General features: G+C 39.8%; 1 protein-coding gene across 5 annotated transcripts in view; it reads right to left on the reverse strand.

Annotated features, from left to right (window-relative positions):
- Nucleotides 1-4,001: 4,001 nt before the first annotated feature.
- The window catches only part of fhip1aa (FHF complex subunit HOOK interacting protein 1Aa), a 30,685-nt gene continuing 11,068 nt past the window's right edge, over nt 4,002-23,618 (reverse strand). For 2 of the 5 annotated variants that reach the window (XM_007549654.2, XM_007549653.2), the window contains exons 2-13: nt 20,069-20,129; nt 18,016-18,218; nt 13,657-14,328; nt 12,591-12,749; nt 12,084-12,170; nt 11,824-11,991; nt 11,484-11,563; nt 11,149-11,351; nt 7,597-8,556; nt 6,621-6,799; nt 5,851-5,971; nt 4,002-4,707 (exon numbers count right to left, since the gene is read on the reverse strand). In XM_007549654.2, coding sequence (XP_007549716.1) covers nt 4,511-4,707; nt 5,851-5,971; nt 6,621-6,799; nt 7,597-8,556; nt 11,149-11,351; nt 11,484-11,563; nt 11,824-11,991; nt 12,084-12,170; nt 12,591-12,749; nt 13,657-14,328; nt 18,016-18,123 — 2,934 coding nt within the window. In that variant the 5' untranslated portion in view covers nt 18,124-18,218; nt 20,069-20,129 and the 3' untranslated portion in view covers nt 4,002-4,510. The other 3 variants (XM_016670337.1, XM_016670339.1, XM_016670338.1) reach the window with 3 other exon arrangements.

Consider the following 23,618-nt stretch of genomic DNA (forward strand, 5'->3'; position numbering starts at 1 on the left):
TATTTCTATTTGTGGTGTTTTTGATTTAAGTAGAAACTAGTTTTTGTTCTCACAGAGTTCAGTTGGATCAGAACCTTTTATCTCGACTTCTAGTTTACCGAGGCTGAAGAAGAAGACGGTTCACCCCATGCTGCAGCAGCCTGAGCACAGAGCGCCCTCCTGTGGTTCAAGCATGTCATGATTTGTCAAACACTTGCAGAAATCTTGTTAAATATTCATTTTCTCTGACATGAAGCTCTGTGGTTCCTCTGGTTGATTTATATTTAATGTAAACTGAGTCCATCAGCTGCTGAGGGCAGCTGGAGTCTGTCGGCTGCTTCTGAGAGAAGAGCAGAGAAATAAAAGGTGCTGCAGATATCACAGGATTTAGTTTTTAATAAAAACAGCACTGTGAAAAGTATTTCCCCCCTCGACCACTTTTTCTGTTGATGCTCTTCTGTCACCGGTAAATGCTTTCAGTTCATAAAGCAAATTTTAATATACATCCAGCAGTGCGAATCAGGATGTTATTCAGTTGCCTTTGCCAGGTTGTACAATAATGTCCAAAAACAAATTCTGTCATCTTCAGTCTTTGAAATGAATAATCTGACAGAAATGGTTCCTGGATCTTAGACGTCCACCAAAACTACAGCAGCAAGTTACATTACATGTTTACTATGATCATCTGGCTTTCAATTTTCATTTTAAAACCTCCTTGGTTTTAAAATTACATATATGTTTAAAATATGTACTGAAGTCGTGAAATTACAAATGTTTTCAACCCTAAAGGTATTAATTTATTCAGAACATGATGCACTCAAATGCAAAATCTGCAATAAAAAATGTTAACCAGATAGTTTTATATACCATCTAAAACACACACTTGAAATTAAGACCAAGAATGAAGCTAATCACATGATATATTGATGAGGTTTGAATAATTTAACCTTCACAAGTCATAATATGAAACTCCTCCATAGGGTTCTTCCCTAACCAATGTTTCCCCCAAATTATCAATTAGCTTTTCAAGCTTTTTGGAGCAGTTCAGGATCTCTGGGTGTAACTATTAAAAGACTAAAACCTAGAAAAAAAAAATAGAAAAATATCAACATTTATCTTAAAACCCTGCGGCGGTCTTAGCACAAAGCTCAGGAGTCGGACAGCAGGGAAGCCATGGGGTGTCCAGTCAGTCTGTCAGTTCACAAAACCACAAAAAAATGAAGAAAAAGAAAAGAAAGTAAAAGGCATTCTTGCAAAAACGCTTGTGACCCTGACAGACCAAAAAGCTGTGGGTCTGTCCAATGAGCCCCGTCTCTTACGACTGCGGGGGAGTTAAAAACAAAGGACTGATATTTTATCAAGACATCTTTGGAACTTTGTTCTGATGAAGTTTGCTGTGTCTGTATACGGTCTGATCTTCAGATTCATTTTGTTATTCAAAACTATTTCTAGTCTGAAGACGTCATGTTTCCACAGCAGGCTTCCGTCTTCATCAGCAGCGTCACTAGCAGGTTGTGGTCGTATATCTTTACAACTTTCTTCACATGACTTTGTAGAAAAACTCCTGTTAGAAAATATAGAACAAACTTAGAAAGTACTGTCTATTCAACAAGCCACGAGAATCAAACATAGACAACCAACAATTAGCTCTATATTGTACGAATCTAGAACTCAACACAGAACCAGAACCAAGATTTAGTTTTATACTTACTAATAGAATCAAACATGGAGAACCAACACCTAATTTGATCAGAACAAGAATCAAGATAAACCTCTACTAGTTTATATGGACTGTTTATTCTTATTCTTATTAAACATGGGGAACCAATATGTAGTTTTATACTTTTACCCTTTTGTCTTTCTTTTGGTTTTGTTGTTTTATTTCTATTTCTTTCTAATTCACGTAGAGCACTTTGAACTGCATTGTGGCTGAAAATGTGCTACATAAATAAAATTACCAACAGGCAAGGTCTATAAAAGACTTTTATTTCATTTTCCAGATTATCATTATTGTGCCATAAGATTACACTGGACAGATATGAGCGTCAACCCTCCATAAAGTGATTTTATACTTTTATCAGCTTTAAAACGCTTTTTCACAAGCAAGAGAGAGAAAGTGACGAAAAAGAAAAACACTCAACGAACATTTTAAATACCCCTACCCGTAATCACAGTGATCTAGCAACTAATATTCCCAATACATTTCATTTGCATAGGTTTTTTTTTTTCTCAGAACATTTTCCTTATAATTTTTACATCATAAAACAGCTAAAAGTGAAAGGCACGTTACATACAGCAGTGGTGAACCTGGCTCTGCTCTTCTGCACACATATAGAGATAAAGATGGCGTCTTTTGGCACCCCTTGTAAAGCTGAAAGAGCGCAGAAGTCTTAAATAAATGATGATGATTAAACGTCGAGGAGTCGTGGTGACCGAAGATCCCTCCATCAGTTCCACATTATTGCACATCTGCCTTGTGTTGTCATGCTGTATGAAAATAAGCAGGTCTAAAGTTCCAGCATACTTACTACGGGTCTGATACTGTAACATATCTGTAATGGGATCTGCTGGGACTGATACAACATGTACAGTGATTAATCCAGGCCACAGTATGCAAACGCTCTGTCTGCACAGAGGAAGATTCTCCCATGTTGAGTGCTTACACTACAAAAACAAAATCGTACCAAATAATTTTAGTCTACTTTCTAGAACAACTATTTTAGTGCACTTCAAATAAGACAAAACTAGCTTACATGGAACTGTTCAGCAACATTTAGGAGATTGTCTAAAGTTAAGAATTGCCAGATAATTTCACCTATAACAAGACATTTTTCCCATAAGTGAAATAATTTGACCACTTGGTCAGCTAAGTATGGACAAAGACTGGTATGTTTTATTGTTTTTCATGTTGTGAATAGAGGCTGAGCAAAATGGATCTCTGCACTGCAAAAAATAAAAATAAAACTCAGCAAGTATTTTTGGTCTAGTTAAATATTTTAGCAAACTTGAAATAAGTCAAAACTAACTTCTAAGCAAAATTCATAAGAATTAGAAATTCTGTAATAATGATAAATTATTAGTTTCCCTATGTTATAGGAGAAATAATCAGCTTTTTTTCCATTAATATTTAGGACTTATTGATGTAAAACAAGCTCATATTTCTTGCTAAAAATTAACTTGCAAGTTAGTTTTGTCATATTTCAAATGTACTACAATATTTGCACAAGAAATTAGACCAAAATACTTGGTAAGATTTTATGTTTTTGCAGCGTGGGTCACATGTTTCACACCAGGCAGACAAGAGATAAAGACGTCAAACAAGACTAGTAATAAATATCCACACAACCTAATGAACTCAACAGATAAGTCTATGAATGTATATGAAATGTTTAGCTACACATATTTTACAGTAACTGTTGGGGATTTTGTTAAGCACAACCCATCTTGAAAAAATATATCCTTCCTAAATAAATATATTTAAAGTAGAGGTTGGAACTTTTTAGTTTTACTATTCGATTCTGCTGCTGCAATCACAGATGCATTTATTTCAAGATTTTTTTAGATATATATCTTTTTTACAAGAGGTGCCAGTAATCATGTAGGGAACGATGGATAATGTGCAGAGCCGACAGCGGGTCAGAAATGGAAAAAGGTGCCTGAGGCGCCGCTGTGATTTAGCACCGAAACATCTGAACCTGAAGACTGCTAATGCACTTTGTGAAATCTGTAGCAATTAGGACTCAACTTGTAACAGCTGTAGCTGGAAGAGTTTCTTAAAAGGTCTCATTATCTACAAAAAGCAAAATAATGAGTCGACGTTGAATATTAACCCGCAAAAACACAAAATATTACCAAGTATTTTTGGTCTCATTTTTAGTGCAAATATGTTATTACATTTGAAATAAGAGGAACCAAACTTACAAGTAACATTTCAGCAAAATATAGGGGTTTATTTTACGTCAATAATTTCTTAATATTAATGAAAAAGTGCTAGTTCAATTTGGAAATTATTTCACTTATAACATGAGAAAGGTGTTGCCATAAGTGAAATAATCTGCCAGTGGAACCAGTACTTTTTAAAACATAAATATAAAGGAAGTACTGATCCAATCAAGCTCCAGTTTCTTGCTGAAAAAGTTACTTGTAAATTAGTTTTGTCTTACTTCAGGTGGGCTAAGATATTTGTACTAGAAATTCAAAATTACGTGGTGAGATTTTGTGTTTTTGCAGTGCATCCTGACGCTTAAAGGGAACTTGTGAGACAGAAACGAAATCACAGAGAGCAGCGTGTCGCTGCTGGGGCTGGTTGCAGGAAACATTCAGACGGTTCAGAAAACGTTTGGAAAAATATAAAAGTCTTTGGTGGGAGGAGCTGCAGTTTGTCTACATGCTTCTCAGAGGCAGGAGGATGGAAGTCAATCAAAGTTGATTCGTTTGAAAAAATAAATATCTTCAAAATCTTTCTATAAAAAAAAGGGGGAAAACCCTTTGATTAATTAAACAGCACCTGAAAAGGCACTGATGTGGCTCCCTACTCCTCTATGGGAACGTGGGACAGGATGGAGTGCTCCTGAGCGATGGCTGCCAGTTCTTTGAGGAACTCAGAGAAGAGGACCGTAGCGAAGACCTCTGTCTGATCCAGAGAGATGGCTTTGGGTTTGGGAGGCGGGGAGTTCCTCAGGATCTTTCCTCCTTCGTACTGGCTGGACCTGCTGCTGCTGGTTTTATCTGCAAGGACCCAAAACAAACAGGTGAATGTTTCAACGGAGAGAAAATGAGGCGATTTCTCCATTTTTAAATGATTCAAAAATCCTAAAATCAGACAGCTCCAAGTAAACAGAATAAGATATGCACTTATTCCATTGCTCATCTTTCTACAAACACCCTGCTGATATTTCTCAGAGTGTTTTCAGCTGTGAAGCTACAGAAGATCCAGTTCAAATGCCGGACTGGAGCTCAGAAAGACGAGGCCTGGAGGAGGAGGAGGAGAAACCTGCAGAAACACGGCCTGAAGAAAATAACCATCTGATCTGTTCAGACCTGTAAATGAGGCATCACCTCTTACTGCTGCTGCTGTGGCACAGCGTTTTTATATCACCACAACTATTCATGTTTCTGTTATTGGAATCTTTTCTGTCTGGTTTGCAACTGTTAGCTGCATGAAGTCATGATCAGTGATGAACATGAGTGACTTTAGAAGGAACTGAATGTGTGAACATGGACAGGCTGTAGCTGTGCACTGTAAAAACATGAAATATTATCAAGTATTTCTGACCTATTTTTCTGGTGCAAATATCTTAGTGTGCTTGAAAAAAGAAAAAACTAATGTGCAAGTAACATTTCAGCAAGAAATAGCAGCTTATTTAGTCAATAAGTCCTTAAAATGGATAAAAACAAATTTAATCTATTGGCAGATTTTTTCATTTATAATTTAGAATTATTTCACTGGTAGAACTAGTTCTTTGTCATCAAAATTAAGGAATTATTGATTTAAAATGAGCTTATATATATATATTACTGTAAAGTTACTTGTAAGTTAGTATTGTCTTATTTCTGGTGTATTAAGATATTTGCACAAGAATCTAGAGCAAAATTACTTTTTTGCTCTAGATTCTTGTGTTTATGCAATGTGGTCCCCATCACAAGGGCACCCTGGGTGGAGAGCCACACTGGCCATCTTAAAACCTGCCTCATTCATTCTGTCTTAGAGAGCTGAAATAATACTTCAACTGCACTTCTTCTTCAGCTTGTTACAATTTATTACTCATATTTCTGCTGTTTTGATAGTGAAAAATGTATATAAAAAATGAGCTGGACTAGATGACTCAGTTTTTGAGGCAGAAGTCAGTCCAAGCTGAGGTGTGTGTTCACCTGTGGTGATGAAGGAGGCCTCCCTGGCCAGCAGCCAGTGCTGGGCCACAGTGATCAGCTCTGAGAAATCCTTCCTGCAGGCGGCCAGCTCTTCTATCTGGCTCTTCACAATAGCCAACACCTGAGGAAAAATCATTTTACTCAGAATCTTCATTTCCACATGATCTAAAGGTAAAAACACAAAACCTTCTAGTTGGTCTGGTTTCTAGTGCAAATATCTTAGTAAACTTGAAATAAGACAAAACTAACATTCAAGCAACTTTTCAGCAAAATAAAGGAGCTTGTTTAAAGTTGATCATTCAATAATTCCTTAATATTAACGAAAAGTACTAGCTGTAAGTGAAATAAGCTTGTAATATTGATAATAAAAGTACTACTTCTACTGGCAGATAATTTCACCTTTGTACTTTTGCGTCAATATAAAGGAAATATTAAGTTAAAACAAGCTCCATTACACAATGGCATGTTAGGGTCAAAAAAACTCTGGAAATTCCCAGTTTTTTTCTAGAAAATTTCTCTGAGATTAATCTAAAATGTTTTCGTATTATATCTTGAAAATCTTTGACTTTTGCAGAACCAAAATTTACTTGAAATATTCTGAAATGTTTGGAGGAAATTTTGTCCTTTTTTATGTATGTACAATGGCCCTAACATGCTTTCATAGCTTTAAGTCAATAATTCCTTAATATTAACGGAAAGTACTAGCTGTAAGTGAAATAAGCTTTTTGTATGTGTGTGTGTGTGTGTGTGTGTGTGTGTGTATGTATTACCTGGTAGAGCGAGCGGACGGTGGGCTGGAACACCAGGTTGGTGTTGAGCAGGAAGGAGCGGAGCAGCGGCTGGGGGTAAGCAGCCAGCTGGGCCAGGATCCCCGTCAGCAGCAGGTTGACATGAAGGCTGTTGGACAGCATGTTCTCCAGGCGGGACAGCAGGACGCTGATGAAGGGACCTGCAGGAGGAGCATTAGCTGCTTTTACATCGACCACGGTTCAATTTGACAGTTTGAAAATACATTTGCTCAATGGAACGCTCCGATTTTGAAAAAAAAAATAAATAAATAAATAAATAAAATTCTTGTTCTTCAATAAGTTTTTGCACAAGGATGTTTTGTTTTTTTTTTGGCCATATGAAGATTGGTTTATTTCACAAAATAATGGAACCACATTTTTTTTGTCATCATTTGTTACATGATACACAACTAGATGTTGTCTGTGGTGCAATTCACATAGCAGAAGGCAACAGGAAGTAATAGGATAATGACGGTGCTGCATGTTTAGTGAACAAACTTATTTATTTGTGATTTTAATTGTGTGCTTTATTTAACAGAAAATATTCAAAAGTTGTTTTCAAAGGAAGAAAGACTTTATAATATAAATTATTAGAGTTAAATAATATTCATACCTATCAGAATATTGTGAACACGTCATTCACATTCATAATAAAGGTTCTGAAGGTATACTGATACATTACTTATAAATAGGAAGAAGTCAAAATTGTGATGTTGCTGGAGAAGCAGTGAAATTTTAATATGTTTGTACTTCTACCCAGACATTTGAATGTTTATAATTTATTGTATTATTGTCATTTTATTTGCAATTTATAACGTTCAATAAAATTAGAAAAAACAAAAAAGTACAAAAACACACCAATTGCTAAACTGTGTTTTTTAAAGAAAATAGTGAAATGTTTGAAAAGGCAGCTTCTGATTGTTTCCATGTTGTGTTTTTGCGGTGAGTCTGAACTGACCTGTGAAAGGTAAAGCATAGTTTCCTCTGGAGCTTCCACTCCTGAACCTCTGGATGGCCCCAACCGGAGACTGTGGCTTCTCTGACTCTGGAGTCTCAGCTGCAAAGGAAGTGAAGTCTATTTCTTCCTCTTCCTCCTCCTCCTCTTCCTCTGTTGCTGCAGTCTTCCTCACCTCTCCATCAGCCCTTGCCGGTTTCCCACCTGCCTCGCTGACCAGAGAGCGAATCAGCTCCTCATACTGAGCTAGAAGATCCTCACTGGTGTTAGTCGCCTTCTGCAGGTTCCCGTTGCAGTCAGTCTGACCTTTGACCTTGGCTTTTAAGCTGTTCTTTGCGTTATCGGCTGTCAGGGTTCTACTGAGCCCGTTCTTCGGTGAGGCTGGAGGGGCCTCGTCCACCTGTGGTGCCCGCTCCGTCTCTGAGACGTCTTTCTTAGCGACCAGGTCGTACACCATGACGTCGTCCTGGAAGTCGCTCTCCTCGGAGTATGATCCTTTCACCAGCATGATGGCCGACCGCCTCATCTCCTGGATGTGCTTGGGGAGCGGCTCAGAGGAAGGCTTGGGGTCCGCTGAGGCCTCAGCTTCCTGTACTGGACACGCGTCAAAGCTGTCGTCCCACTCCAGCTCCAGCTGGGCGAAGGAGGCCAGCTCTTTCATGGGTTGGGGGCGAGGCGGCGGCGGCAGCAGCGGCGGTGGCGCCGGTGGGGGCAGGACTCTCCTCTGAGCCTGCCGGCCATCTGGTGCCGGCTCCTCCAGGACGCCCGCCTGGTACCGCTCCGGAGGCGGGTTCTCGCCGTCGTACGGCGCCGACCACACCCGACAGGCCCGGATGCAGCCGCTGATGCTGAGGCGGGCATCGTAGAGGTAGTGCAGGTAGCTGACGTCCAGATAGATCTCTGAGCCGATGGTGCAGCGGTTCCCAGAGCCGTCATCCTCGTCTGAGCAGCTGCCCTGCTGGTCTGATGGTGACAGAGAACAGGCGGCCATGTTTATCCATCTCATTTATTAGCCTTAATTGATGGAGACAGACACAAAATAAAATACACAAACTGAAGAAAGCAGCAGCCCTATGGAGCCCTGTTGCAATAAATCAGTTCATCGCATGATAAATTACAACCAGATCAATAATTTCCATTTGCATAATTTATTGTTGTTTTTGCTCTTTTATGAAAAACTGGATGACAAAAGTCTTCAGGTGCTTTGGCCTTTTTCTTTGAAGAATAATTTTGTTTATAGAGATTCATAATTCATTTTATTTGTTATTTCTGTTGTTTCTTTTTATTTATCTTGCACATTTAAAATGTCTTCCACTTCCAGTGTTTAATGTTCAATAAAACTGAAAGTTTATTGATCCTTCAGAATGTGTTCTTGCATTATTAGGCCATTACCTTTACATTGCTTGAAAATGGCTTCAAAACAACATTATGGTTTATCCTAGTAACTTCTGGGACAATTTAACAGTTACCAATGTTACTGTTTTAAATAATAATATAATAATAACAACATTATTATTATTATTATTATTATTATTACATAAATAATTATATTAATAATAATAATAATAATAATAATAATATTAAAAATAGGTGTCTTTTTTAAATTGGATTTTTATGCTGAAGGTAGACAGTTTGTCTACACCACCTGTAGACAACTTTTAGATGTGCCTCTGCTGCACCACACCTGAAAAGAATAATTAGGTCATTAGCAAGGCGCTGGAGAACCGATCTACACAGGGAGGAGGTAATTAAGCCATTTCGTTCCACTGTTTTTTACCTGTGGCACATCTAAACACTGCAGGACAGCGGCCCTTGAGGACTGGAGTTTGACACCCCTGGTCTACATGTTAATAAATCATCAGATTACATCAGCAAGTACTGATATTAGAAAATATCTTTTGTATTTTTGAATACTTTAGTACTTGCAAAAGTAAGTACTTCAATACTTTAACATTAGTCAAGTTTAGAGTAAATCTACTGAACTTTTACTATTTGAGAAAGATTTGATCATGAGTGTTAATACTTTTACTCTAGTACTGAGTAGTTTGTCCACCACTCTGTCTATTGGAACTGCTGCAGAGCAGAAATAATGAGTTTGACATCAACAGCAGGAGGTAAAGTGATGTAACAGAGCGGAGCAGCAGGAGGTCTCAGTGTCTGGTAATACACACCATCATCATCCTCCCTGTTCCACACTGCAGCTACATGCAGATCAACACCTGACACACATTTCTCTATGATCACTTATATCTCATTTTTATGTTCCTGGCCTCTCTGCAGCTCATTTCTACAACATTTAACATCACAGCTGCATTACTGCAACATTCCTGACACAAATATGGCAGATTTAGAGGCTTTAAAATGTGTCTGAAAAGCTTTCGTTCATTTTGACTTCATAAGGAGGTTTATGCTGGAGGAAAGCACAATGGCTCCTCAGGCGAGTGGAAATAAACCCACCAAGAAGCTTATGCAGGATTAGAGGACATTTTGTCTTTACAGTGAGTTCCAGCTGGGCAGGTCCACTTCTAGTTTTTACCTCAGAAAATAATTTACTAAAATATAATCAGGTACAGAGAAAACAAGCTTACTAAGGACTTTTATTTATTTATTTATTTTTACTTTTTCACCTGCCTAGGAATAAAGTGAACAATATCTAATAAAACAAAGTCATCTGTTGTGTTTCTGGAAACATTTTTTTAAAAGAACACTGTAGATCAGAAACATAAAGAGGATCTTCCATGTTCGCACTTTTATAAAAAGGAAAGCATTGTCCTCCATTTTTTTTGGTTGGTGGTTTTTGCCCATTGTTTTTAGGATGGAAACAATCACTGGTGGCATAAACAAGTAAATATAACTGATCAAAACCTGGAAGAGTTTTAGTCTCAGACATGGAGAAAGGGAGGGTTTTGTGTCTTTTCATGTCGTTTAAATATCTAGTTTCAACAGCGTATCATGTCTAACTTCCATACACTCCTTAGTAGGGCTGTAGTGATACAGTAATCTTACGATACGATACACGATATTCTGTCCACGATACGATACATATTGCGATATTCATCAGACGATATGATTCAATACACTTTTACGATTTTCTGAAAGATTTTAGAGGGACAGAGTGATTTTGGTGATATTTTGTGACTGTTATAGAGTTGGATTGAATTAATTTAACTGAAAACTGATTAAAAGCACCAACTACACAATACCTGGCTCTGGTTGGACATGGACACAGACTTAAAGTCGACAGCTGGACAAAAAGAATCAAAGAAGTGGTGAGAAAACATGTTTCTTTTAATTGAAACAGTACAAACTGTAGCTTACATGGATTTATAAAGTAAATAAAGTGCACCAAGCACCCTGCTCTGAATAGTTTGATACCTTTTTAACCTTGACACTTAACATCTGAAGGAATCACTCTAAGCCTGATGACCTAATCACTCTCCCGGCGAAGCAAGCAGTGAGTGAGCAAGGTGACAGTTGGATGTTACGATACTTGCGGATGAATATCGATATATATCGCGATATCGATATTATCCTACAGCCCTACTCCTTAGCTACCTGTGTTGCTGGAGTTGTTTGGAGTTTCCCCTCCCTTGGAGAAGAGGATGGACTCCAGCTGGCGGAGGGGCGGGGGGCTGCGGTCAGGGGAGCAGCAGGACGGCGTCAGCGCCAGGATCTTGGCCGCAGATCCTGAGTAGAAGTCCCTCTCCCTCACCACTCGTCTCTGACTCAGCATCATGTGGTTGCAGGGGATCAAGTACCTGCAGAGGCAGGCAGGAAGGCGAGTCAGGAAAACCCGGGCGGTCGGGGGGGCTTTGACAGAGGGGACGGCAGAGAGATAATCCTGGTGGGAAAGGCTCATCTGGTCATAAATGAGTACATGAGCCACTCACTTGAGGACGAGCTGCAGCATCACATCCTCGCAGTAGAGGCCGATCAGAGTCCGAAACAGCGCCAGGGACACCGTTCCCAACTGGAATTGTCATGGAAACACACAGACACAAAAAAGGATGAGGAAAAATATCCACCTGACCTGATCTATTTAAAGGGGCAGTATTATGTGGTTTCCAGGTACAGAGTGCCATTTTATAGCACAATCAAGTAACTATATTTTATGACAGTTGTTGTCATAAAAATGCTGCATATAGCAAACATGGCTTAAAGGAAATCTGACTTTGTAGTTTAACACATTGAAATTGAAATTGGAAAGAATGTGTGGATCTGGCTCTGTACCTGGAAGGGTGTGTTGATGCGGCTGACCAGTGTATCTAGAATGTAGACGCCCTCATGCTGGTGGAGGAGGAGGAAGGAAAGGAAGGTTTGCAGTAGGGCCGGCTCGGTCATGCTCCTCAGGAAGAGGTCAAGGTACGCCGTGGTGGTCATCACCTCCTCTAGAGTGAGCTGCATACAGCAGAAATTGGCATAATCCAGATACCTCTGCTTTGTCATCAAGAACCAGTCGCATGTGATGGTAATGGGAAAAAACAACAAACCTTGTGCAGTGCTGGTGCGAGGACAGGTACAAGGAAACCATTATAGATGTAAGCCAGCAGCTGGTCTCTGATGGTGTGATGGGCAACCTGGAAACAGTATCAAGAGAAACGGGGCCGTTACTGAAATACTGTAGGACCACATGTTTGCACAAGAACAGGAAATATCTTTTGACTCCCTGTGGTTTGCTCCAGAAACCAGGCTGTGTTCTTTAAGGGTGGCCTATTGTACTTCCTTGAACAGAATATGAAAGGTCTATGGGTGACACAAAACATATTCATTACATTTTTTTTTTGCACAAAATCATTATCAGATAATGAGATTTTACCAAGTCGGTTGTGCTATTTTAAGCTCCTTTCAGAATGTTTTAGGACCTCCTAAAATATTAAAACAAGTGACCTAAATTTTTTAGATTTAACGGCAGCTGGAGGTTTGAGAGGACCATCTGTGAGAGTCCTTTTGGTGGCTGTGACCTTTGCCCCCACAAAGACTCCACCCCACAGGCTCACCTGGATCACAGCGTTGCAGAATTCCAGTGAGTTGAGAAACTGGACCAGAGAGGGCATCCGGAGCCACTCCTCCTTGTGAAGGCAGTGCCACTCCTCACTGGAAACCTCCAGCTTGGTGGGAAGGGATGAGTACAGCCCACTCAGTCCAGTGGCCAGCACCTGAGAGACAGCACACTGTGAGAACTGGGACCTTCAATCTCAGATGCATTCCATTCTTGATTCCAGTTATGCAGTTTGTATCATCTACATAATACATATTACTGCCCCTTTAAGTCAATAATTCCTTAAAGGGTCAATAGTTTGACTTTTCCAGGCACATAGTGCCATTTTATAGCATAATGATGTAACTATGATGTAACTTTTATAACAACCTTCAGTTGTTATAAAAATACTGTATATATCAAATTTGATTTAAAAGAAATTTGAATTTGCAATTTAGCGCTGTGAAATTGGGTCTCCGTCTTTAAAAGTTTCTGCTCTTTCTGAAACTCCGCCTTCAGGGAATCATCACAACATGGCTCCTCTATTGACCTTTTAACAATGTTTTTTTTTACCAGGGATTTGCTGAGAAATAGATTGTATAATGAGCTCAACAGAAGCTCATTTCCACAAGCTCAGAAACTGCAGCTCTGAGGAGGAGCTTCGTCCTTAAAGGTGGCGTAAGGTTCCCCCAGGCGTTAAACACAGCTGAATGGTTACCATGGAGATCAAAAGATTTCTCAGAAAATCAAGGCAACATTCCAGGTCTGTTTTTCATTAAGGAATAACATTATAACATGATGTAAAGCTAAAAAGGTCAATTTTACAGAATACTGATCCTTTAATATTGATGAAAAAGTAACAGGTGAAATAATGTGCCAGTGAATTTTTTTTCCCATTATTTCACTTATAACTACTACTTTTTCATCAATACTAAGGAATTATTGATTTAACCAGCTTTTGTTTCTTGCTGAAAATTTCAGGTAAGTTGTGTTTTTTTTTTTTCTTCTTTCAGGTGTACTAATACATTTTCACCAGAAACTAGAGCAGAAACACTTAGTGTGTGTGTGCGGTGTGGGAGCCTCACCGGGCAGAAGAAGGTGTTCTGCGCAACGTGCTTGGCCACCCTCTCATCCTCGGCAGACAGCGACATGATGAGCAGCAGGGCATCTCTGGCCTGCTGACCCACGGGGCCCTCCCTGTGGATGAAGGGGATGAGGAGGGAGAAAATGAGGAAGTTGGTGGCCCCCTGGTCCTCGCTGGTGTGGAAGAACAGCTCCAGAATGGACGGGTCCTTCGCCAGAACGCAGCAGAGCTGGTGGAGCAGCAGCACCAGCTCCGCTTCCACAGCCGGCGCCGCCGCGCCCGAGCAGGACGACAACAGCATCATGAGGGGCCGCAGGATGGGCTTGTGATGTAGCAGCGGCTGGTGCGCCTGGCCCACCAGCATCTCGTACATCTTCAGCTGCTCCAACTTCATGTCGTCAGTGAACTCCCTACGGAGGCTCCACACGAACAGGCGCTCCATCACATTCTCCATTACCACAAACTCCAGGATGGGCCCCATAGCGCCCCCTAGGCCGCTCTCCTCCTCCATCAGCAGGAACAGCATGTGCTCCACGTAGTTCTGCACAGCGCTCGCCTCGTCTCCCGGGATGGGGCCGAAGCGGGGGCCCCCTGCTGCCCCGCCAACCAGGCCGATGACCCCCAGCGTGGAGCTGCTGCGCAGCGGGTCATGCTTCTCTAGGATCTTCACAACCTGCAGGAAGGAACCCAGAAACATTCTGTTGGTGGGACTCTGAAGAACATTCCTGGTTGTTTTAGCGGCATCTCAGTTTACACACACCAGCTGTTAAATGAAGAGACTTTGATTTAACCCAGGATGCTGATCTGTAGGTGAGCTTCATCTCTGGAAGAGATGCGTTTTCCTTTCTCTCCATAAAAACATTATAAAAGTGGTAGAAAATCTAGGAATAAAGGGAAGGAAAAAATGATGGCTGATCTGCTCTGATTTGGACACAGATGGATCACTTTATCTGAGTCTGTCTGTTCTACAATATTCACCTGAAGCAATAAGATGCTTGCAGCATTTCTACCTTCTGTTTGAAACGTGTTTGCTAGGTGGAAACCAGGTGGAAGCCAGGGGGAAACTGGGTCAAAATGAGTGGAATATGGATAGAAACCAGTGAGAACTGGTGGAAACCGAGTGGAAGTGGATCAAAAATGGGAAGATACAGGTGGAAACCAGTAAAAATGGGCGGAGAACATTTGGAAACTGGTGAAAACCAGTTGAAACAGGTGAAATCAGGTGAAAACAAGTGGAAAACGGATGGAAACCGAGTGGAAACTGACTCATGCTGTACAAATAAAGTTAACTCTGCAGCTCAGAAGAAAGCAGCTTTTGTTGCTGGCAGACCCTCCCATGTGTGTCCACTGGGTAGAAACCAGAGTCACAATAATGGGCCCAGTGTCCCCAGCTTGACACTGTTGCCATGACAATAACTGGTTGTGTTTGAGAGAACTGGGCATAGCTAATGGAAGCTTAGAAAGAGTTTATCCTCCCAGCCGCAGCCTGATAGACCTGATGGGTCTGATGGACCTGATGGGTCTGATGGACCTGATGGGTCCCTGTGATTTGGATTTCAGGGCTCATCTTTGTCCTGGCTCTTTTGTCCTGGTCTGTAAATCAGCCAGGCAGCATGAGTTAGTTTCTGTTTATTTGCTGAAAAGCAGCTTTTTTTAAACAAAAGGCGGAGAATGTGTTGAACTTGTAATGTTGTAATATCTTTTTTTAAATTTTATTTTCTTCATCTCTAGCGGAAGAATGGCATGAAGTCTGACAGCTCTGGAGGAATTCGGTTTGTGGTCTTTGGCTCCATCAGAGCAGACACCAATACGGAATGTTGGAAACAACGTTTAATACATTTTCACTCAAAATGTTAGTGGAAAAGTACAAATACAGTTCCAATGTAAACTTAGGACATGTGTTTTTATCCAGAAAACCTCTTTTTCCAACTCATCTACTTCATCCCTACTTTATGAATCATTTTGACTCCTCTTCATCCCTCATTCCAACATCATTTCATCCCTTTTTACTCCTCTTCATCCCTCTCTTTCTCCTCATCTCTCCTCTGTGACAGAGGTATCAACAGACAGCGGCTCTGGGCTCATTAAACAGCTCTGAGTTTTCACTGAGTCCCTGAACAAGTCCTGCGAATGGGTGAGTTATGGGTGTTGGCACAACAGTACGAATCACATGGTGCTGGTGTCAAATTACCGAGTTCTGCCTCTTAACTGTGTGTGAAGCTTTGTAGTTCAGAGGTAGATGCTTCAAGAAAAATGTTTCATCTAACAAAGAGACTGGTTTTGACATTTTGAAACTAAATTTGCTTTATGGAAACATGCCAATTTCAAAATAAATTCTCGTTTGTTGATAAAAAGTTTTTGCAACTAGGATTAGGTGGGATTTTTTCTTTTTTTGGCCATATTGAAATTGGTTTATTTTGCAAAACTGCAATGGAAACACTTTTTCACACCACGAGTCACATGACTGAGAACCAGATTTTGCCAGTGGCGCAAACCACGAAGACGACTACAGGAAGTAGCTGGAGGGCGCATCATGTTTTTGAATAGCTTATCGCATGAACAAACTTATTCACATGCGATTTTGATTGCATTTCTTAATTAATGGAAATTACAACCCTAGTGGAATATTGGCAAAGTTTTGTGTACATTTGGAATGGAAACGTAGCTAGTGTCAAACATTCTTTAAATTTAACCCTAAAAAAATTTGATGAAAAATTGGTATGGAAATGTTTTCTTTGACTTTTGTGATTTTATGTGTTTATATGTGCTTAAATTTTACAGAATGTTTTACATTACGGTTGTATGTCCCTGATGTCTGGTTCCCTTCCCACAGTGGGAAGGACTGACCAGTTTGATAAGGTTTAACATGAAGGAGAAAGATGAATCCAGACTGCATTTCAAGCTGCTGTTATGCTTCCACTGACATACAAACCATCTGAGGTTAAGTAAGGTTGGTATTGTCCGGAGTTTCATGTGCATCTGCTGACCTGGCCAGGGATGGACCACGCACTAAGAAGAATACAAACTTTGAAGTTTTACTCCAACAGAAAGAATTTAATTTTAAAACTAACTGCCTCACAGAAAGCAACCACAGTCCAATCAAGACTAAAAACCCACTTATTGCTTTTGAACCATAATCAATGAAACATTAATCAACAAGCTGATGTATAACAATGGCACAAATTTGTAAAAGTTCCATACTGCAGCTTTAAAGCTTTCAGAAAACAGAGACTGGAAATCCATCTGGAATAAAAGCCACAACATCAGGCTACATTTAACCGACTCAGCCAAGCCCTGGAAAAGGAAGCTTCTGGCAGCAACAAAGAAAATGCAGACTTAGACTAAAATGAAAACACAGCTATGGTCGGTGATGTTAGGGACCACACTTAGTTCCTATCGGACCTCTGTGTACCCCGACCCATCACTCTCAGTCAGGACGGAGGGAGGAGGCCCAGTTCAGCCCTGCTGGTCCTACAGGGGTAAACATGGCGCTTTAGAGAGCCAAGAGCCAGAGACAAACTGCTGCATGCTGCCAAGATTCCAGCAGCCCTCACCACTGAGGTTTACTGAGGTCACTTTTACTCTCAGGCTCGGAGGCAGCAGCTAAGACTTTCAAAACGACTCACCCGGCTGCGGTTTTTAACGCCACGCTTCGAGGAAAACTGGACAGGACACAAGAAACTGCATTCAGCTATCTCAGTGTTTATTCTGTTTCATAGATTTCTACGACAATTCTACAAACTGTTATTGTAGGAAATATATCACAGTTTTGATGATTAAATGAATATGTTTGGAGGTTGGTTCATTAGAAGCTTTCAGGCCTTTAGTAAAGCTTAAATTAAGATGAGTAGTTCATAGATTTTCTTTTTCATTCCCACATTTATTTCAATAATGTACTGGTTCATTTCAACAAACCAGATCAAAAAGTTAATTAAAAAAACGTTTATATTACTGTACTGTGTATATATTCATGACGAACAGAATGATATAATTATTTCTGCTCATTTTAATAGTAAAGAAAGGAAGCCAAAAAAAGCATTACTGCCAAAATCGATCAATGTTCACACTGCGAAAGCAAAGCGAATCAATGGAAAGTTTAGTTGAAGGAAAAAGTACAGGAGACAAATAACACAGTTAGAGCAATAAAAGGGATTATTCCATTGCTCTTCTCTACTTTTCTGAAAAAGAGAATTTTGTGTTCTTATTGACATGTAAATATCTCACTCTATGTGTCATAAATCTACAAAACATATTAATTAGATTTTTTTTAGTTGAATTACTTCTTTAAAATGTACTTCTTTAAAACCATATAGTTTATTGAGATGCAGCTGTAAGCCTCCTAAAACTTCTGGTGCCTTACCTGAGCCCAGTGGTTCTTGAACACAATCATGCACGTCTCTGGGTCCACCCCTTTCAACACCAGAGACTGCCCATCTTTGTTTCCATTGGCAACCACAGAGGCCATCATGGTCACCAGATCACGTGGGGTTAGTCATGTCACACAGAGAAGATGCCTACTGAGAGCCTTCAGAGCCACGGGAAGGGAAGTGACATCGGAAAAACCTAGGGAATGTGGAAAAAGAAAACACAAATACCCATCATCACTCACAGAACCACAAAATCTTGCTTCATAAAACAGCAGAAATGCTGGAATGATATGAAGATGTTGAGTCGGGCAGGCTGGCCCCCGTCTTAACCTCTGCCTGGCTGGGTAGCAGCTATGATAGGCATGCAGGAAGGAGAACAACAACAGGCACAGTGACATGACGCAACAGAGGAGAGACAGAAATTCAACGTCCCTGCTTCGCTGCTCCCTAGACTTCACTGCTCCCTAGACTTCACACTGAGCTGTCAAACAGTTTTAGTAATGCCCCCGAGGTCCAGAGAGGATTCCTGCAGGCCCTCCGACATCCTTTCATTACAGAGAAAATTTGATGCCAGACAGTAAACAGGCTCTGGCTTTAAAATCCTCTGGATGCAAGTAGCACGCTCAGAAATGTGGACGAGCCCCCAATTTTCCCCAGAAATGAGTTGATTTAAGTTAAGTTTATACAAGACCGTTGCCTGGAAATTGTTGGTATTTTCAGATGTTGATTGGGAAAAAGTTCCACGTTTAGACGTCACAGCTGAAACACCGAGTCAGCTGTAGTTGTCATGCCAGTTCACTGTACAGCACTGTGATTTTAGCATGTCGTCAAACAACGCATGTGCTTAGCCCCTCACCTCGAATAACCAAAAGATTGAAATTACAAAAATAAATTTACATCAATTTTGAAAAAAACAAATTTCTCAATGAAAAGATTTTGTTTGGGAAATACGATCGATGGGGTTAATGTGTTAAAGTTAAGTGATTTAATCTAACAATGCATTTAATCTGAGGTTAATAAAAACCTGGATTTAATTATGTTCAATTTAAAACCCTAATCCTAAGTGAGGACAATGAAATAAAAATAAAATAAATCAGTGTAAGAAAAGTTAACATTATTTTCTGTGCATATAAAGTTTGTTTCAGATGTTTGTTCTGATTAACCACCAGAAGAGGGAAGACAAACTTTGATTGTTGCCATTCTGGTCTTTCAAAGGCAAAACATTGAAGAGTCCAGTAAGATTTTGCAACCGTCTACGCTTCCATTCACCATTGTCCACTTCCATTTACCGACAAGTGAATTTGCATATGAGTTAAATATTTAGTTTGAAACTGTAACACTTCTTGTTCTGAAAGGCAGAATAATCCAAATTATTGCTGTTAGTTTTTGACTGTAACTTTACAAACAGCACTAAATAGGAACCATGACACCAACCAGTTTACCATTTCCAGCCAGAATTAACCAAAACATTGTTGATCCTGACAAAGACTCTGTGGTTGTGGTGCCTCTTACAAAGGGACATTTGACCAAATATTGGCAGAGTGTATATATATATATATAGATATATATTTATATATTTGAGCCTGTGTATGTAATTACAAACATTTTAGTAATTATTCCACCCTAAAAAAAGAACAGTCGACATAAATCGACAAAACTTTCCCACTATGAGTGGAGGCAATCTCCTGACCACAACTATAGGCTGAAAGAAAATCCCCCAATGGGAGCCGGGCGGTAAACACTCGCTGTCCATGGAGCGGCACGCACATGTGCAGCGGATCGACCGCAGGACACGCTGCAGCTGCACAAATTACAGCCTCTGGGTTCCAACCTTAAATTAGGAAGAAATCACAACTTATCCCTTTTCCGACACACTGACTTCCCCCAGAACTAGAGACAAATCCCGTCATCCACAGAAGTTACTGTAATAAGGTACAAAGTTTTGCCATCTGCTTTCAGTTAGCGCGTGAGGCTCCGCCGGTTGGATCCTTGACAAGGAATGTAGGAGCTCTGAGGAGAGGGCGCGAATCACTGTGTGCCTCCTACCTTTCTGCGGCCATCTTTAGCAGGGACGCTCCGCTAGGCAGGCAAGGACCTCATTGTTGTTCTGTTGACACAGCAAAGAAATATGGAGATGTGTGAAGGAGAGGCAAGGCATGATGGGAAGGGATTTGACATGAGTAAGAGCTGCCTGGATGGAGATGGAGAGGAGGTGGTTATGGGGAGGGAGGGGTCAAAAAGTGAAAAACAGGTTGAGAGGAAGTCTACAGAGGAGGACAAAACACTGCAGCACATTCACATGTTTATAGTCCTACCAAAGGGGCAGTATTATGTGTTTTCCAGCCACATAGAATCATTTTATAGCACAATTAAGTAATTATGTTACCTTCAGTTGTTGCATAAATTATAAAACCAAATGTGACTTAAAAGAAATTTGACTTCTTAATTTTAACACCTTGAAATTGGGCCTCTGTCTCTTTAAGAAGCTCTCTTTCTGAAACTCGGGAAGTCATCACAACATTATTCCTCTGTTAACCCTCTTCAACATGTTTTCGCCAGTGTTTCAGCAGCTACATTTCAATTGACCATATAATTGAGCAATTTGACATTTTGAAAAGAAATTTGCGTAATGGAAACAGCAATTTTGAAAAAACTCTGATTTGTCAAAAACTTTTGACACTAGGATGACATCTTTTTTTTATTGAAATTTGTTCATATCACAAAACTGTAATGGAAACACTTTTTCACATCACACGGGTCACATGATCAATAACCAGATGTGTCTACTGGCGCAAACCACAAAGAAGCCAACATAAAGTAGTTGGCATGGCATGTTTTTTAGTGATTTATCGCACAAACAAACTTATTCACATCTGATTTTAGTTGCGTTTCTTATTTAATGGAAAAATGGCAATTGAGAAATTGTGGTTTTTTTTACATTGGCTGAATATTGACAAAGTTTTGCGCACAATTATAATGGGAACACAGATACTGGGAAGCACCTCATCTAATGAGCTCATTGCAGATGCACCCTGTTTTGTGACGAAACAGGGTGCAATGGGGTTTGCTAATTGCTGCCGGCTAGTTTGAAGGAGCTGAGAGGGGGAGTTGCGGGAGACGGGTGCTCTGTAAGGCGTAAGCTTGGTAGTTTGGAAGCTCAAGCTCCAAAGACAAGCTTCGTCCTCATGTAATGTTCACATACGCATTTAGCACAACTGAACGGTTGCCACGGGAGACTAAATTAATTCTCAAACAAGCATGAAAGAATCAAGGCAACACGCCAGGTATGTTTTAGATGAGGGAATAAAATTATAACATAATGTAAAACTCAAAGAAAATTATGTGACCAGTCTGTTTTATGTTGACATCCATATCAGATAACTTGGAGCCCAACTCCTTCAGAATATTACACCCATCCTTTACAATACCAAATCAACAATGCTCAGGGTTTCCTTTCATCATGGATGACAGCCATAGCAAGCTACTTAAAGCAGTTTCCTTCATGATGTTGCTCCTTCCAAGTGAAAAAAAAAAACAACAAAAAAAACCAAAACAAAAAATTCTTGATTTTCTTGGAAAGTTTCCTGTGCTGGCTGAGGGTGTGGGGTTGTGCAAACAGAGAGTGAGACAGATGGAGGGAGGAGGTGCTGCATGTGTGTACGCTAGTGGTTACGACTCAACCCCTTAAACAGCTGCTTTTATGTCTTGCTAGAGACTAAACTCACAGGTTTTCTCCACCTAAGCAGCATCACCTCTCAGTCACCAAATGCTCCATTTGAGAGTTTTGTTTAAATGCACAGAACTGTTTGGCTTAAAATATCCCCAGGAACAATCTCAGAGAAAGTTAAACACACATCAGCTGTTCTTGTTTGCACTTTGTCATCTAAACTTCAGCCTTCTGGGAAATCAGAAATATCGTACAGTAGAACTTCACCACCGCCCAAAAGTACCAAGAAACTGCTGTGAACAGCAGGGACGGGACCTGATTTATGTTGTGAAATCTTTTGGCATTTAAAATTTAATTCAGTTTTTTTCTAGCCCAGTTTAACCCCCACCCAGCTGCTTTTTAGGCAACAAAAGCCTTGTAACAACTCAGATGTGCTCCGTTTGTTCCAGAGTTTCTCCTTTCAGCAGCCAGCCGGCCTGAAAGCTAGCTGCACCTCAGCTGAGACCGGGCAAAGCTTTCACAACTCCACACACATTCTGACCATTTTCCATGAATTAGTTTCTGTTATCTAAGGAAAAAGAAACAACTCATTATATCACCAGTGCCTTGACTTGTATTTAAATGAGAATGATGTTTCATAGGGGGTAGGCATTTGTTGTATCGCTTATCATTAATCATGATTTCTTATGATAAGAATTCTGATTTATCACTGTCAAGATGGATTTTTATTAATGATGGTTAAGCACCCCCAAAACTGTCCTTATTGTGAGGATTAATAGTTTGACTTTTTTCTGCACTGTTTGTTCAATGAAAGCGTCAGTAAATGCCAATACAATGGAAAATGGAGTTACCGTGTGCAGCTTAGTGTGATACTGATCATACTTCTTTATGTGAATTGTGTCCTGAAGAAGCACATTACATATGGGAATGTTTTTCAAGACCTTTATTTGTGTTTGTGGGGCTATAATTACTGTGACATAGTCACAGTCATACAGTTACCTAAAACAGAAGTAAATAGTCACTTTTATTGTAATTGCAACATTACCACAAAATACGATAAAACTAGGGATTAAAGTCCCAATCGCCCACCCCTACTGTCACCGTCTACTGTTTTAAAATCTAGTCCCAGATGTGGTGCTTTTCCACCTTAATTTCATGTTGAACCCAAATCTCCCAGGAGCATAGGTCAGTATCAGTAGAGTACTGTTTGTGACCGTAGAACAAGACACGTTTTAGTTCCCTAACGCTAACCTAATTTAGCCTGCTTCCTAAACACCAAGGCGAGACAAACTTGATAAACTCGTCCAGCCTTGTAGATCAAAGTTCCGACTGTGACAGTGTGAACACATTTAGGAAAGTTGCTTTTTTACTTGTAGCCATTACCTCACTTATAAATTTCAACATATATCTGCTTCTATCTAATTGCATTTTCTCCAGTTTTAGCCATTTTAAAGAGTAGCTATGAGAAAAAGGACTCTCTTAACTGGTTTAAGTTCACTTTTACCAAAGGACAAGATGAACAATGATGTGACATGAGTGTAGAACAGATAGAAACTACCTTTGGATTAGATATTTTATTTTATGTTTTATGATCTTGATTTTAATAAATTGTTTTTCATCTTAAGAAGTGCACAAAATTTCTTTACACAATGTCTTATTGTTACAATAAGAATAAAGAGTCTATTCCATTTAGACAATTTGATCAACTTTTTAAAAACCTTTATATGCATTAAAGATGCTAGGTTTACATTTATTTGTACAGACGTTGATAACAGTGTATTGGATTGTAACAGTGGGGATTTCCAGAGAAACAATGTTTAGTCCTTTTCCCAAATTTAAAATACTACAGTCAGAAAAAAAATGTGTGCAGAACTCTTCTGAAATTAAATATTAAACAAATTTTAAAATTTATAAACAAAATAAGATGTT

This window comes from Poecilia formosa, unplaced genomic scaffold (genome assembly GCF_000485575.1).
Source record: "Poecilia formosa unplaced genomic scaffold, Poecilia_formosa-5.1.2 Scaffold32, whole genome shotgun sequence".
In the NCBI taxonomy this organism is placed as follows: Eukaryota; Metazoa; Chordata; class Actinopteri; order Cyprinodontiformes; family Poeciliidae; genus Poecilia; species Poecilia formosa.